General features: G+C 36.2%; 1 protein-coding gene across 13 annotated transcripts in view; it reads right to left on the bottom strand.

Annotated features, from left to right (window-relative positions):
* The window catches only part of LARP1B (La ribonucleoprotein 1B), a 116,955-nt gene that overhangs the window by 80,777 nt on the left and 21,270 nt on the right, over positions 1 to 14,908 (bottom strand). For 11 of the 13 annotated variants that reach the window (XR_010841150.1, XR_010841151.1, XM_067036645.1 and 8 more), the window contains exons 6-9: positions 12,388 to 12,531; positions 11,984 to 12,149; positions 7,779 to 7,923; positions 2,397 to 2,571 (exon numbers count right to left, since the gene is read on the bottom strand). Coding sequence is in view for 11 of the 13 variants with exons in the window: in XM_067036645.1 (XP_066892746.1) it covers positions 2,397 to 2,571; positions 7,779 to 7,923; positions 11,984 to 12,149; positions 12,388 to 12,531 (630 nt within the window). In the remaining 2 variants the exon portion in view is untranslated. Of the gene's footprint in view, positions 1 to 809; positions 1,813 to 2,396; positions 2,572 to 7,778; positions 7,924 to 11,983; positions 12,150 to 12,387; positions 12,532 to 14,908 lie in introns of those variants that run through there. The other 2 variants (XM_067036652.1, XM_067036653.1) reach the window with 1 other exon arrangement.

The raw sequence follows: 14,908 nt of genomic DNA, 5'->3' as shown, positions 1-14,908 counted from the left end.
CTAAAACTGCACTGTTCAATACAATAGCCACTAGCCTTGTGGAGCTACAAAGCACTTGAAATGTGGCTAGTGCTGAAATGTGCTCAGGATAAGTGTAAAATACACAGCAGATTTCAAACACTTGGTACAAAAATAACATTGGTCCATAATTTTTATATTAATGTCATAATATTTGGGTATATTAAAATTAATTTCATTTGTTTTACAGCTTTTAATGCTATTAAAAATTATTAGGATTACATTAAAAATTATTAGGATTACATGTGTGGCAAACGTAATATTTCTATTGGACACTGCTGCTCTACAACTTAGTGGTACATGTCATCAACTGATCCAAAAAGTTAGTACGAGTGAAAAGGTTTGGGCTGTCAGTATTAATATTGAAGTTATAGGAATGAAAAAAACAATAACTCTAGAGAACCCTATTCCTAATACTATGAATCATCTCTATTCATGCAGTAAATAAAGCTTTAAAAGTAGACTAGGAACCACCACTAGTAACTGGGAGAATTAACTAAATTTGTATGCATAGTTCATGTATATACGATTAGAACAGTATCTGGCACAAGGTAGAGAAATTAGTATCTACTATTTTTAACACAGAAATTGAATTTTTAAATACCTACTTAAGTTTATGATATAATCATCTCTAATTGCTCTTTAAACTTGAATAATGTTTCCACCATGAAGTTGTATGTTTCACAGTATTCACAATACATGTACTTATATTGGGTTGGCCAAAAAGTTCGTTCAGACAATATGTATGTGCATATAAATGAGTAAATATTTTTTTAAAAAACACAAAAATGTACAAACATTGTGATTTTATTCTTGTAATTTTATTAATAATGCATAAATGGTTAATGGGCAGGCATCACCAACTTGACTGACCTATCTTAGCTACCCTGTGGAAAAAGTATTTTCTATTTAACAACTGACCTAATGCCTGTTCATAAGACGGTTAAAAGTATCACCTTGGACCCCAAGTTTACACAATAACTTAATCTAACTTACCATCAGACATTGTATTCTTTTTTTAAAAAACCTAAAAAGTGTCACTTGAAGTTCTTCAACTTTTAAAACACCTGCCCAAGTTGCTTGCTAGGTGTAGAGGCACAGAGGTCTGACAATCAAAGAAACACTAAATAAAAATATCTGTGAGACTGTCCATCAGTGCTTTATTGATGGGAGGTCCCTACTCTGGTATATCAAAAATACATTCTGAAGAGTAAAAAAAAAAATACTCTCGTTCATTTCTTAAGTTTCTTATCCCTTAATGTCCACATTAATAAATCTTATAGTCCATGCGAAACACTATGACAACATGTGAATTATACAATGTACACTATACTGTGAAGAGCAAATCAAATAGCAAAGGACCTAACAATCTGAGAAATTCCACTCAAGCCTCTCTATTTCTGCTTTATTGATCTGGACACAAGTACATAAGTCTGGAAGGAAAAGACAGAATCTTGCAATATTTCCAGAATGATAATTAACTTTCCCACCGTGAAAAAATGTAGCACATGCAGCCCAGGCTAATTACAAACAAATGGGCAGCTCCTATAAAAACAACAGCAGTCCTCTGGTCTGTCTTTCATCATCATCACAAAGGTGTTTATCTCCATTGTAGTGTTGGCCCAACCTCCTCCACAGGAGTTGGGAGTAGACATTCTTGCACAGAAGTCTGGTCGCTTTCATTTCTGCAGACGATTTGTTCCAATGTTTATAATGATATTTCAGTGAGTCACCTATTCCTCTGCATATTCCGATCAAATGACATCCAAGAGCATCAGTAGATGATCACCCTGACTGAAAAAAGTTTAAGCACACATATTTTTTCCCAAGAGGGAATGTCTTAAAAATGATCCAGGAAAAATTTCTTAACATTAACGCAATTTTTGGAAATTCTAAATACCACCAATTCTTTAATATGTAATTATAATAACTTCATAAGAGATCCCCAATTCTGATTTAGAATATAGGTCATCTTGTCATTTCAAGACAAAGTTGAAGCACATAAGAAAAAAATTAAAGGAAGGCTACCCCCACTCTTGAGTATAAGATTTTTAGACTATTCCAATCTTACAAGGGGAAAACTGGCAGAATACATCTATAATCATTTAGTAAAATTAAGAAGATAGGGAGAAACTCCACTTGTGACAAAGTAGACAGATAAGTTAAGAATAAATAGAGCAGAGCTCCTCCCATAATTCTTAAATCCCTATTTAATTTATAACTTTCTGCGGGAGGTAATACAAATAGAATTTAAAGCATCGTAAGTCACTGGGTTATCTTTAATTTTCTAATGAATCTATATAAACTTTAAAAAGGATAGGTAAATTGGACTAAATAGCCCACTGTTATGCTGTTTGCTCTACAAGAAAAGCTGTTACCTGTATGTGAACCAAAGGCTTGGCCTGGTACAAACTCCGGGCAATCAATTAGTTGAGAGAAGTCTGTTTGTGGCACACTATGTGGAGGAGGGCCCGGAATTGGCCATTTTTCTGGTTCTATCTTTTTTCTCATTTTCTCATCCACAATTTCCACTTCTGTGCTATCTTTCAGTGCCTATAAATAGGAATTTTGAGTTATTAAAGAACATTCATTCAAAAAATTTAATTGTACCTCCTATACTTCTAATAACCTAAACATTTTTTAAGTCTGAACTTAGCATAGGGTATTACAGTTAATGTAATATATTTCTCAGAATATCCATGAAAAGAACAGATTTTAAAATAATTTGCCCCTGTAAGGTAACAAATATCCTGATTTAACATGTAGCAAATTATTCTAATTGTGAAAACCAAATTTTCAATTAAGGAGTATTGCATCAACTTGAAGCAAACTACTATAGTTTTTTATTGACAATTTTTTCCACTCCTATTTCCTTTAGTTTTCCCTTAATATAATATCACCAAATAAAATTTAGGCATTATATTTAATTATTGTAATAAATACCACCATTACTGAATAATAAACACACACATGCAGAGATTCCTCATAATACCTTGTAAGTGTAAAAGTAGGTTTCACAGAAGAGGAAATTGAGGCTCAAAGAAATAAAGTAACTTGATAAAGGTTATGAACTTAGTATGAGGCAATACCAGGACTCAAACCATTTATTAGCTGTCCAACACGAAAACTCTCAGCCACTAGGATATGGTAGCTCTCAAAAATAGCCTGCTGAAATTTAAGGATAAAATAAAACTAGAACAAAATTTCTTCCAAATAAAAATTACAGCCTTACTGATCTGAATCTTCCCTGAAATTCAAGGATACTCACACCTCTAAAAACTAAGAAAAATACAAATATAAAAACTCAACATACAAACTGTTAACTTATAAAGATTAAAACTTGCTATATTTTAGTTGGAGAACACATTATATGTATTACTTTAAGTATCTTACATTTGTATGCCCTTAATATTAGTATCATACTTACTTCTCAAGTAAGTATATTTTCTGTAACTGGACATTACTTTAAAATTAGTATTAAAATTATTTAAAAACAAACTCTTTTGATGGGAATCAGGATACTCACTGAAAGAGAAGAGAGTCTGAAATATGGAATGAAGGAAATAAGGAAGAATCTTACAGTAAAGGGTCTGAGTTGCTGATATGTGTATTTTTTTAATGTATTTTCCTAGTTTTGTCCACTGAATGTTCTAGAAGCAATGACACCCCAGTAGCAAAGCAGTATACCCAACATCCAGATCTTGCAACAACATGGATGAATTTCAAAAACTACAAATGAAAAAGAGTCAGGAGACAGAAGAACTCTATTTACACAAATGTAAAGAAAAGACAAAATAAATAGCTGGTAACAGAATCAGAAAAGTGCTTTGGTTTGGTGGGGCAAAGGGTGAGGGGATGGGGGACTGACTGCAAAGGGCCACCAAGGAAGTTTTTAAAGTAATTAACTATATCTTGTTTGGAGCAAGCTTATACAATTTTCAAAACTCGAACTGAACATCTAACAGCCCTGTATTTTACATCATGTTATTCACACCTGAATTTTGAAAAGAAAAAGAAAAAGAAAAACCACCTTAAAACTTTGCTATGGGCTTAAGTTTTTCAAAATGTTTTGGAAAAAGACCACCAACAGTGTTCGCTGGTATGTGAAGCAAGTCAAACTCTGAACAGCAGTAGTTTTAATTGGTTCAATATCTTGGAAAAACGTTTAGCAGTATTTACAAAAGCTAAGCTCGTATATATATATATATATATATATATATATATGTGTGTGTATGTATGTATGTTTGTATACACATACACACACACACACATAACCTGTTACCCATCAATTTCACAGAAAAATAAGTGCATATGTCCATCCAAAAATATGTACAATAATAATGTTCACAACAGTCACACATTTAAGCTGTAAAGAACCCAAATGTCTATTAAGAGGACCCTGAAAAGAGTTATATTCATACAATTGAATACTACTGCAAAATGAAAAATAAACAACTGCCATACACAACAACAACATGGATAAGCATTACAGAAATAACAAGCAAAAGTCAGATATAAAAGATTTCAAATAACTTTGATTATGTAATGTTTAAAAAACAAGATGAGGGACCTCTCTGAAAAGCAACTAGTTTAAGGAGAATAGTGATTCAGACTAGGAGGGAGTACAAGGGAGCTCCCTGGGATGTTGAAAAAGTTCTATCTTAATCCGTGTAGCAATAACACAAGTATGTACATAGGGGAATGTCATTCTTTTTTTTTTTTTCGGTACGCAGGTCTCTCCACTGTTGTGGCCTCTCCCGTTGTGGAGCACAGGCTCCAGACGTGCAGGCTCAGCAGCCATGGCTCACGGGCCTAGCTGCTCCACGGTATGTGGGATCTTCCCGGACCGGGGCACGAACCCGTGTCCCCTGCATCGGCAGGCAGACTCTCAACCACTGCACCACCAGGGAAGCCCGGGAAAGTCATTCTTAATCTTATAACTTCTAATATACAATGTATAAGTTATGTCTCAATTTAAAGAAAAATTTTCAGGAAAAAACTCAAAGTTCTTTATATATAGCTATTGAATGATCTTCCAATATATGCTGTTTTTATAAAAGGAAGGGGTATAACAGTATATGTAGTAAAACATGAACTATCTCAGGAAGAATACACAAAAAAGTAACACTACTTGCCACACCAAGGAAGGTTTAACTAGTTCACTGTTGGTGAAAGATGAGAAGGAAATTTTTCACTATATATGCTTTGAATCTTGAATCACAGGGAATTAATTCCCTACTGAAAAAAACAAAAAAAACTCAAGAGGAAAATAAAGAAAACAGAAAGGGGGAAACTTGTGACTCAGGACTTAAAAGACTCATACAAAAACTTAAAAGGCTCACAGCATACACAAATTAAGGAAAAGATCTAGACGGAGTTAGACATATTTTTACTAAAACCAAATCTTGGTTATCTTGAACTCCTAAACAATGAGTTACAGTATACAGTCAACATTTCTGGGTGTCTGAGGGTTCTTTTCCTATTATTTTCTATTATTTCTATTATATTGTACTATAACTATGTTAAGTGATAACGCTGCAATAGCCATCATATTACAATATACATATGTATCAAAGTAAAAAAAACAAGAGAGAAAAAGAGTGTAGTAAGGTGAGAAAAACAAATGGGAGAGGAGGAAACAGAATCAGTAGGTTTAGCTGTGTAGACACACTCAACCAGGGCAGATATGGGTGTTAGCTAAAATATATTTTGCTTCTTTTGATAGTTTTTTCAAGACAGTTAAGACTTAAGCATATTCAAATACACATAGGAGGGCTTCCCTGGTGGTGAAGCGGTTGGGAATCCACCTGCCAATGCAGGGGACACGGGTTCCAGCCCTGGTCCAGGAGGATTCCACATGCCATAGAGAAATTAAGCCCGTGCACCACAACTACTGAGCCTGTGCTCTAGAGCCCATGAGCCTCAACTACTGAAGCCCGCACGCCTAGAGCCCGTGATCTGCAACAGGAGAGGACACTGCAACGAGAAGCCCGTGCACCGCAGTGAAGAGTAGCCCCCGCTAGCCACAACTAGAGAAGGCCTGTGTGTGGCAACAAAGACCCAACTCAGCCAAAAATAAATAAATAAATATATATTTTTAAAAAAATACATATAGGAAAAAGCTGGTAAAAATGAAGATAAAAGGAGTAATCAACAGAAGGATATCCTTGAAGACTAACAGTAACAGGAAATTCTTATTTAGAGCTTACTGTGTATGACAGACACTGCCATTACACATTTCATACCCATAACAATCCTATGAAGTATGTATTATTGTAAAAATTTCCACTTTACAGAAATCTCAGGACACTGCCTGAAGTCACAGAGCTAGGAGGATATGTATGCAGGTTCTAAAGTCCATGCTCTAAATCAGTATGTTTATACTGCAAAGCCTAATGAAGCCTTACCTTCTTAAGGGAAAAAAAGACTTCTTTCCCACTGTAATAAATGGTAGGTACATAATGAATGTTAAGTGAATTCAGACCTATGCTATTCTAAATCACTATGCTTATGTGTTTCTAAGTTTCACAGTAGTATTATTTCTTACCGTAAATCAGTCACTGTGGGGACTTCGCTGGTGGCACAGTGGTTAAGAGTCCACCTGCCAGTGCAGGGGACAAGGGTTCGAGCCCCGGTCTGGGAAGATCCCGCATGCCGCGGAGCAACTAAGTCTGTGTACCACAACTACTAAGTCTGCGCTCTAGAGTCTGTGTGTCACAGCTACCAAAGCCCCTGTACCTAGAGCCCATTCTCCACAACAAGAAAAGCCACCACAATGAGAAGCCCACGCACCACAACGAAGAGTAGCCCCTGCTCACTGCAACTAGAGGAAGCCCGTGCATAGCAGCAAAGACCCAATGCAGCCAAAAATAAATATATAAACTCTACAAAAAAAAAATCAGTCACTATGTATTAATAATGCTAACCATAATGGTAACGCAAAAAAAATTTTTTTTTTTAAATATCCGTTCCCGGGCTTCCCTGGTGGCACAGTGGTTAAGAATCCACCTGCCACTGCAGAGGACACAGGTTCAAGCCCTGGTCCGAGAAGATGCCACATGCTGCGGAGCAACTCAGCCTGTGCGCCACAACTACTGAGCCTGTGCTCTAGAGCCTGTGAGCCACAACTACTGAGCCCACGTGCTACAACTACCGAAGCCCGCATGCCTAGAGTCCGTGCTCCACAAGAGAAGGCACTACAATGGGAAGCCCACGTACTGCAAAGAAGAGCAGCCCCCGCTCGCCACAACTAGAGAAAGCCCACACACAGCAACAAAGACCCAGTACAGCCAAAAATAAATAAATAAAATAAATTTATTAAAAACAAAAATAAAGAACACAACTAGAAAGACTTTTAAATTAGCCCTCTTTATACAGGAAAAATTCTCAAATTTTAAATTTAAATTTAATTTAATTTAAATTTTAATTTAATAATTTAATACATGCTATTTTACAGCAACCTGAAGACTAAAGGACCAAGAACACCCAAGAGTGTTCAAGTTTGTGTTGGGGTTCAACCCATCTAAGAAGGATCAAGTTAAAAATAGGTGAAAACATCATTAAGTAATCCTTTGAGGGGTCAGACATCTATTTGGGTTTTATAAAATGGCAAAAAAGCCTTGAGATACAGTCTAAGCCTTAGGTAACTACAGATTGTTTTTGCTTTTTCCTTAAAATTGTTTAATAGACTTTATTTTTTAGAGCAGTTTCAGGTTCACAGCATAACTAAAGTACAGACTGTTTTGTGTATGAAAATTTACCTCTAAAATGAGATTAAGGTTTGTAGTGAGAGCCTGAACACGGTGGAAACCAGCAATCAGGGAAATAGGCAAGAAACCTTGCTCATCCATCTTTCTCCTAAGAAAGAAGTCCCGTTCCAAGTTTTCTATACTGAAGTAATATTCACTGAAAAAATAAAGAAGTAAATATAAATTTCATCAATTTATTCAACAGAATATTAAAATGTCTATGGCTTATATTAATTGCTATAAAACTATTTTGATTTATTAACATTATATACATTTAACACAACATACATAGGGTAAATATAATAACAACAAAAACCTATTGTTAGTAATTTCTCTTACACAGGTAGAAAGAAATTTAGAATACTATCTTCCCAAAAATGTACTTCTTTGTTAGATCAGCTTTACCCAAGTATAAACAATTAACCATACTTTAAAACAGTTCAATAATTAACTTTTTAATGAGTCAATTAAGTGAAAAATTTCATTTCAAAGCTACTTTTAAAAAATTAATTAAAAAATTTTTTTTAATTAAAAAATTTTTTAAAGCTACTTTAACTTGCTTCATGTAAACACTAAATAACAAAGTTAAACACATCAACAGACTGCCTTCCAACTTTTTCCCATCACTGAAAATAATGGTATATTGGAAGTATTCTTTGTCAAGTTTACAGAGTAGATTAGTTTGTTTTCTAAATTGGCAGGGTACTGACATTGTTTAATAGTTCTGAACCCTAGCATTCAGCACAATGCTTAGTAAAAACTGAGTGAATATGTGGGCACAGATGCACACAATTTTATATTTGAATGGTTCACTATCTCCCCCATTCGAGAGGCAGAACTATAAAAGACGTTAAAAGTGAACAGAATACAGTTAAACAAAGAATATCTGCAACACCATGAGGTATATACATGGGCAAAAAAAATACAGAAGCAACTTATACACCTTCATCTTCTATCTAGGAAAGCATAGAGAGAAGTGTAAATGAAAAAACTGTATGATCAACAACTACAAGTTCCAAAATATAAAGATAATATGAATACATATAATAATGGCATTTGAGAAACACATGTTTAAATTACAGCCTGCATATAAAAAAAACGAGAACAAGATTCTAGAAAAACAGAAGAGGATAAATAGGGGGAAATGTAGAAAAGAATAATACAAAAGAAATACATGACATCAAATGATATGGCTTACAGTTTAAAAATCCTATACTGTTTCCAAATCACAGAGCAAGTTTTCAAAGAAGGGTGGCAAATGATAAGAAAGTACACCAGCGCATATATTTGGGAGTAAGATTGGGTAACTCGAGATACCTTTGAATTATTTAGGTCAAATTCTAACTTTGAAGAAATAATCACCTACAACTGAAAACTGGCTTTGAGCTACCTTTCACTGGGTGGGAAAAATGTCTTATTTTAGAAATATAAATACCCAAGTTGCTTCTTTATACTCTGATATTTATCCAACTATCAAAGTGCAAAGCTCCCTTAGATCAGTGAAGTACAACTGACATCGCAGTAACACTAGTAAATCATTTACTCTTCTTAAACTCTGAAGAAAATAATTGAAGTCTTGAAGAAATTAACATTTTGATTTTTGTTATGCCTCAAAAGCCCTTTTCACAGTGCCTGGCATGTGGTGGGCATATAATACATCTGTTCTGCTTTCTGTTACACTTCAAAAGCCCTTTCAAAGTGGCTAACATGCAGTAGGCACATAATACATACACATAAATTCAAAATATTCAGACATTAAGACATCTGATTTAAACACAAGTTAAAAGTGTTCTTAGACAGAAACTTCTCTGAATAATTAGTAAGATGCCTTTTTAATCTAGTACTCTGTGAGAAACACAGTTATCTAAATAAATTCATAAATCACTATTACCTATAGTATACACTCTTTACAACTTCTAATGGGTTGCAAACATACTTATGTCTAAATCTGAATGCCAAGAGACTGCCCCAGTTAAAAATAATCAAGATCTTCCTTTTTAATATCCTGACACCAAAAATGTCAAATTATTAACAAACATTTTCAGTTAAAATGATTTTAATAGGGCTTCCCTGGTGGCGCAGTGGTTGAGAGTCCGCCTGCCGATGCAGGGGACGCGGGTTTGTGCCCCGGTCCGGGAGGATCCCACGTGGCGCGTAGCGGCTGGGCCCGTGAGCCATGGCCGCTGAGCCTGCGCGTCCGGAGCCTGTGCTCCGCAACGGGAGAAGCCACAACAGTGAGCGGCCCGCGTACCGCAAAAAAAAAAAAAAAAAAAAAAAGATTTTAAGAACTCAATCATCCATAATACAGTTAAGCCTCCTACTTCAAAATATTTAGCATAATATTCCTGAAGTATGAGAAGTTTTTCAGTAACTTCTCAAAGAGGAAAATCCAAACCCTAATGAATAAGCCTATCTATGTTTGAGAAACCTTAAAGACACAAAGTCAAAAGCATGATTCCTCAAATCCAGATGTCCACTAATCAGAGAACAGTAACAGTGAAGAGCCATTCTAAACCTGGTGCTCTAGTATCTGCCAAAAACTCTGCCGCTAAATAATAACAAAAAAAGGAGTTGTGCCCAATGCCATGTCTGATACTTTGTTCAGTGCCCTAGGGGACATTATCATGTCCTACCTTAGAAGCTCTGGATTCTACACTGCATGACCAGAAATTTTGTCAACACTGAAGTAGCTATGCTCCTCCCTCACTTGTATGAGCACACTGGAGGCCGATTATCCTGACATGGAGTTGCATGTCCACTGTCAGGTCTCAGAAGGGACCTGGCAGCAAGAGTTACAAAGGAAGACAGGAACAGTGTTTTGAAGTTGACAGCCACATGCCTGGCACTTTCTGCCCATAAAAAGGCCCTTTTCTTCAGTGTTTGCGTCAACTGTAACAAAAGAAGCAAGAATAAAACAAGGTGCTTCATATTGTAAGCCAATCAAATCCACCATGAAGGCATCCCAGGAAGATGCCTGGCTGATGCTGATGAAGATATTATTTTCTATTAATGGACTAGGATCCATTTTCTTCTTAAAATAATGGTGGATGTTTTAAAAATGCTTATGGGGCTTCCCTCGTGGTGCAGTGGTTAAGAATCTGCCTGCCAACGCAGGGGACACAGGTTCAAACCCTGGTCCGGGAAGATCCCACATGCTGTGGAGCAACTAAGCCCATGCACCACAACTACTGAAGCCTGTGCTCTAGAGTTAACAAGCCACAACTACTGAGCCTGCGTGCCACAACTACTGAAGCCCACGAGCCTAGAGCCTGTGCTCCGCAATAAAAGAAGTCACTGCAATGAGAAGTCCGCACACCGCAACAAAGAGTAGCCCCCGCTCACCACAACAAGAGAAAACTTGGGCGCAGCAGTGAAGACCCAACAAAGCCAAAAAACTAAAAAAATAAATAAAAATAAAAATGCTTATGCCTTTTCAAAAATAGCCTTTTCCTTCCCTTTATAAGGATAAAAAAAGGTTCAAATTTCAGTAAATTAGTTAGGCACATCACTTGGAAACACTTTTCTCACCACTATATAAACACACTATATAAATACGCAAAACATCTACACAATACTAACAGGCAGAGGGGTTATTTTTTGCTTAAAGATAATACAACAAACTAATATTCTCCTCAACTTCAAGTTCAATATTCAGAAAGCAACTATTACAAGAACTAAAATAAAAAGTCTAAAACTAAAAAAGATTAGGTACTCTCCTTTGAATATGTGTCACAAAGAAAGAGAACTTAAAAGTTAAAAAACAAACTTACGATTCTGAAACCAACTGTTATAAAAGTCAGAAGATATCACCATCTTTTGCCATTTATGTTCATTTGCAAATTTTAATATAAACATTTGCAAATATTTGCAAATAAGCTAAATTTCACTTGTTCAATTTCAAATATATGAAGTAGTTTTACATTCTTATATTTAATCATTCATATTATGCCATGACATTTTAACTAATACCCTTTAAGCAGAGAAGTACCTCAAGAGAGAAAGGAGTCTTATATAAATAACAACATGAACCAAAAATAAATTTTTAAAAATACGTTATACCTGCTCTACTAACATTTCCTAGAAACAAAATATAAAATACTATTAAAGTGTTCTAATTTTAATAAACAGCTTAGAAAATGTGTTATATTATCAGTGATGTTAAAGTTTGATATTGCAACGGATTTTCCTGCCCATCTCTTTATGTCTGATTGACTTACATTTGGCGTTTAATATACTCTTTAAGCAATGCTTCTTCCACAGGATACACCTGTACGCCTGTACCATCATCATAGTAATACATCATACTGGTATTAAGTTCTGTTTCAAATGGTTGACCAGTCCTTTCACCACGTTCTTGATAACCATATGAATAATCAAAGTGCACTTGATGCAATAAAGAAAAAGAAAAATGATCACGGATTGAAAAACAAAAACAAGAAATAGTTACCATAAAGAAAAATCCAAAGTGAAGTATCTCAAGGGATAACAAATACAAAATCAGCTTTATTATCAGACATGTAAAATCCGTTAAAACAGTATATGGGATAGTGAGAAAAACAGACAACTTGCACAGTTTTTTCAGTGTTCATCTAATCTAACAAAACAAAAAATCAAGTCTTACATTGCGGATTTCCTCTGCCTCGTCCTCTTCCCCGTCCTCGGCCTCTTCCTCTGCCTCTAAAGGTACCTCGGATATTACCACCCTCACTTCTCACACTGGAAACTTCATCTTGATCATCTCTCTTTTCTCTTTCATGCCTCCAACCTTTTTTAAAATAAAAATATTTTTATATATTCCAATTTGCAACTATGAAAACATGATTATCTTTATGAAAACGTGGTAACCACCCCTCCCCACTTTGTAACTAGTTACTAGTAACCAGTCATTCTTCAGAAAGATGCAAACTTAAAGAGATTCCATAGCAATTTGTCAAAATGTCTCTGGCATAAAAGACATCTTATGTATTGACATATAAAGAAGATATTCTGATAAGTAAAGTAACATACTAAAAAGATAACTAGATCGTTTGCTAAAACTGTACTGTTAAAAATTTAAGAAGTTCCAAGACAACTGAGTTTTGTACTATATAAAACTCCTAAAAAAAAAAAAAATTTATTTTCACAATAATACTTATTTTCACAAATAGGAATTTTTTAAAGAAAAGGGTGTTTCTATTTAAGTAAAAGACATTTCTTTTAAAGAAAAAAGGAAATGAAAACTGGGAGAAGATATCTGCAGCACAATATAGCAATTATATCCAGAATACATATAGAACTCATACAAAATGTCTCTTATGCCTTCATGCATTCTCTCTCTCTCTCTCTGTGTGTCACACACACACACACACACAACCCACAACCCACAACCAAATAGGAAAAAATCATTAAAAGACTGGCAGGGCAAACAAGGAAATGCAAATAGACGTTAAAAAAACAGGTGCTCAGCCTCAGTGGCCTTGAGAAATGCAAATTAAGAAATGAAAGAGTATTTCTTTATCTGTCCTAGTCTGAAAAACATATTAAGGTCCCATAATATCATTTTTTTTTGTTTTATTTTTCTGTTTCGTTTTTTCTTTTTTGGCTATATTTTGTAGCATGAGGGATCCTATACTTCCCCAACCAAGGATCGAGATCAAACCTGTACCCTCTGCAGTCCTGCAATGGAAGCACAGAGTCCCAATCACTGGACCGCCAGGGAATTCCCAATAGCAAATGTTGACCAAGACAGAACTTTTTTATGATGCTGGAGTAAAAACAAGTACATTTCAATTTTGAAAAACAATTGGAAACAATCAAATAAGTAAAGGTATGTATATCCCAGAGACCAGGGTTTTTCAACCATGGCATAACTGACGTTTTGAGCCAGGTAACTTTTTTTTTTTTTTTTTTGTGGTATGCGGGCCTCTCACTGCTGTGGCCTCTCCCGTTGCGGAGCACAGGCTCCAGACAAGCAGGCTCAGCGGCCACGGCTCACAGGCCCAGCCGCTCCGCAGCACGTGGGATCTTCCCGGACCGGGGCACGAACCCGTGTCCCCTGCCTCGGCAGGCGGACTCTCAACCACTGCGCCACCAGGGAAGCCCAACCAGGTAACTTTTGAGTGTGGAGGCTGTCCTGGGTACTGTACGATGTTTAGCATTATCCTTGGTCTCTACTCACTAGATACCAGTAGCAAGTTTTAGAATTTTAAAGTCATATTTTGTGGACAATTGAGTAAATATAACTACTGACTAGATTTTAGATGATATAATGAAGTAGTATTGATTTTCTTAGATGCTGCATTTTCTTGGGACATCAGTGCTGAAGTGTCACAATATCTGCAAGGTACTTTCAAATGATTCAGCAGATGGATGAATTAAAGATAGAAGAGTTACTAAATCTGGATGGTGATTAGACAGGGAACTCACTGTACAATGCTTTCACAGGACAATACGCCTTAAAAAGTATCAGACTTAAAAGATTTCAGTAGAAAACTATAAAAGCAAATGCTCAGGGAATTCCCTGACGGTCCAGTGGTTAGGACTCAATACTTTCACTGCTGAGGGCACGAGTTCAGTCCCTGGTCAGGGAACTAAGATCCCACAAGCTGCGTGGGGTGGCCAAAAACAAACAAAAAACACAAATGCTCAGCCAACTGCTTCCACATATCCTCCTGTCCTCTTCTTTCTGAAACTTGAACAAACCCTGCTGAAATAATGTATCTGGGGAATGATTTTTTTAATTATTTAATTTTATTTACTTATTTTTGGCTGTGTTGGGTGTGTGGGCTTTCTCTAGTTGTGGCGAGCAGGGGCTACTCTTCATCGCAGTGTGCGGGCTTCTCATTGTGGTGGCTTCCCTTGTTGTGGAGCATGGGCTCTAGGCATGCGGGCTTCAGTTGTGGCACACGGGCTCAGTAGTTGTGGCTCACAGGCTCTAGAGCACAGGCTCAGTAGTTGTGGAGCATAGGCTTAGCTACTCCACGGCATGTGGGATCTTCCTGGACCAGGGGACCGTGTCCCCTGCATTGGCAGGTGGATTCTTAACCACTGAGCTACCAGGGAAGTCCCTGATGGGACACTTTATGATGGATGGATAAGGCTAACAACACCTGAACCAACTCAACCGCAACACAAACTGAAAGTAAGACACCAAGACATTTTAT

The sequence above is a fragment of the Kogia breviceps genome, chromosome 6 (genome assembly GCF_026419965.1).
Source record: "Kogia breviceps isolate mKogBre1 chromosome 6, mKogBre1 haplotype 1, whole genome shotgun sequence".
In the NCBI taxonomy this organism is placed as follows: domain Eukaryota; kingdom Metazoa; phylum Chordata; class Mammalia; order Artiodactyla; family Physeteridae; genus Kogia; species Kogia breviceps.
The sequence above is the reverse complement of the archived record's forward strand: the minus strand, read 5'-3'. Positions and strand labels throughout refer to the sequence as shown.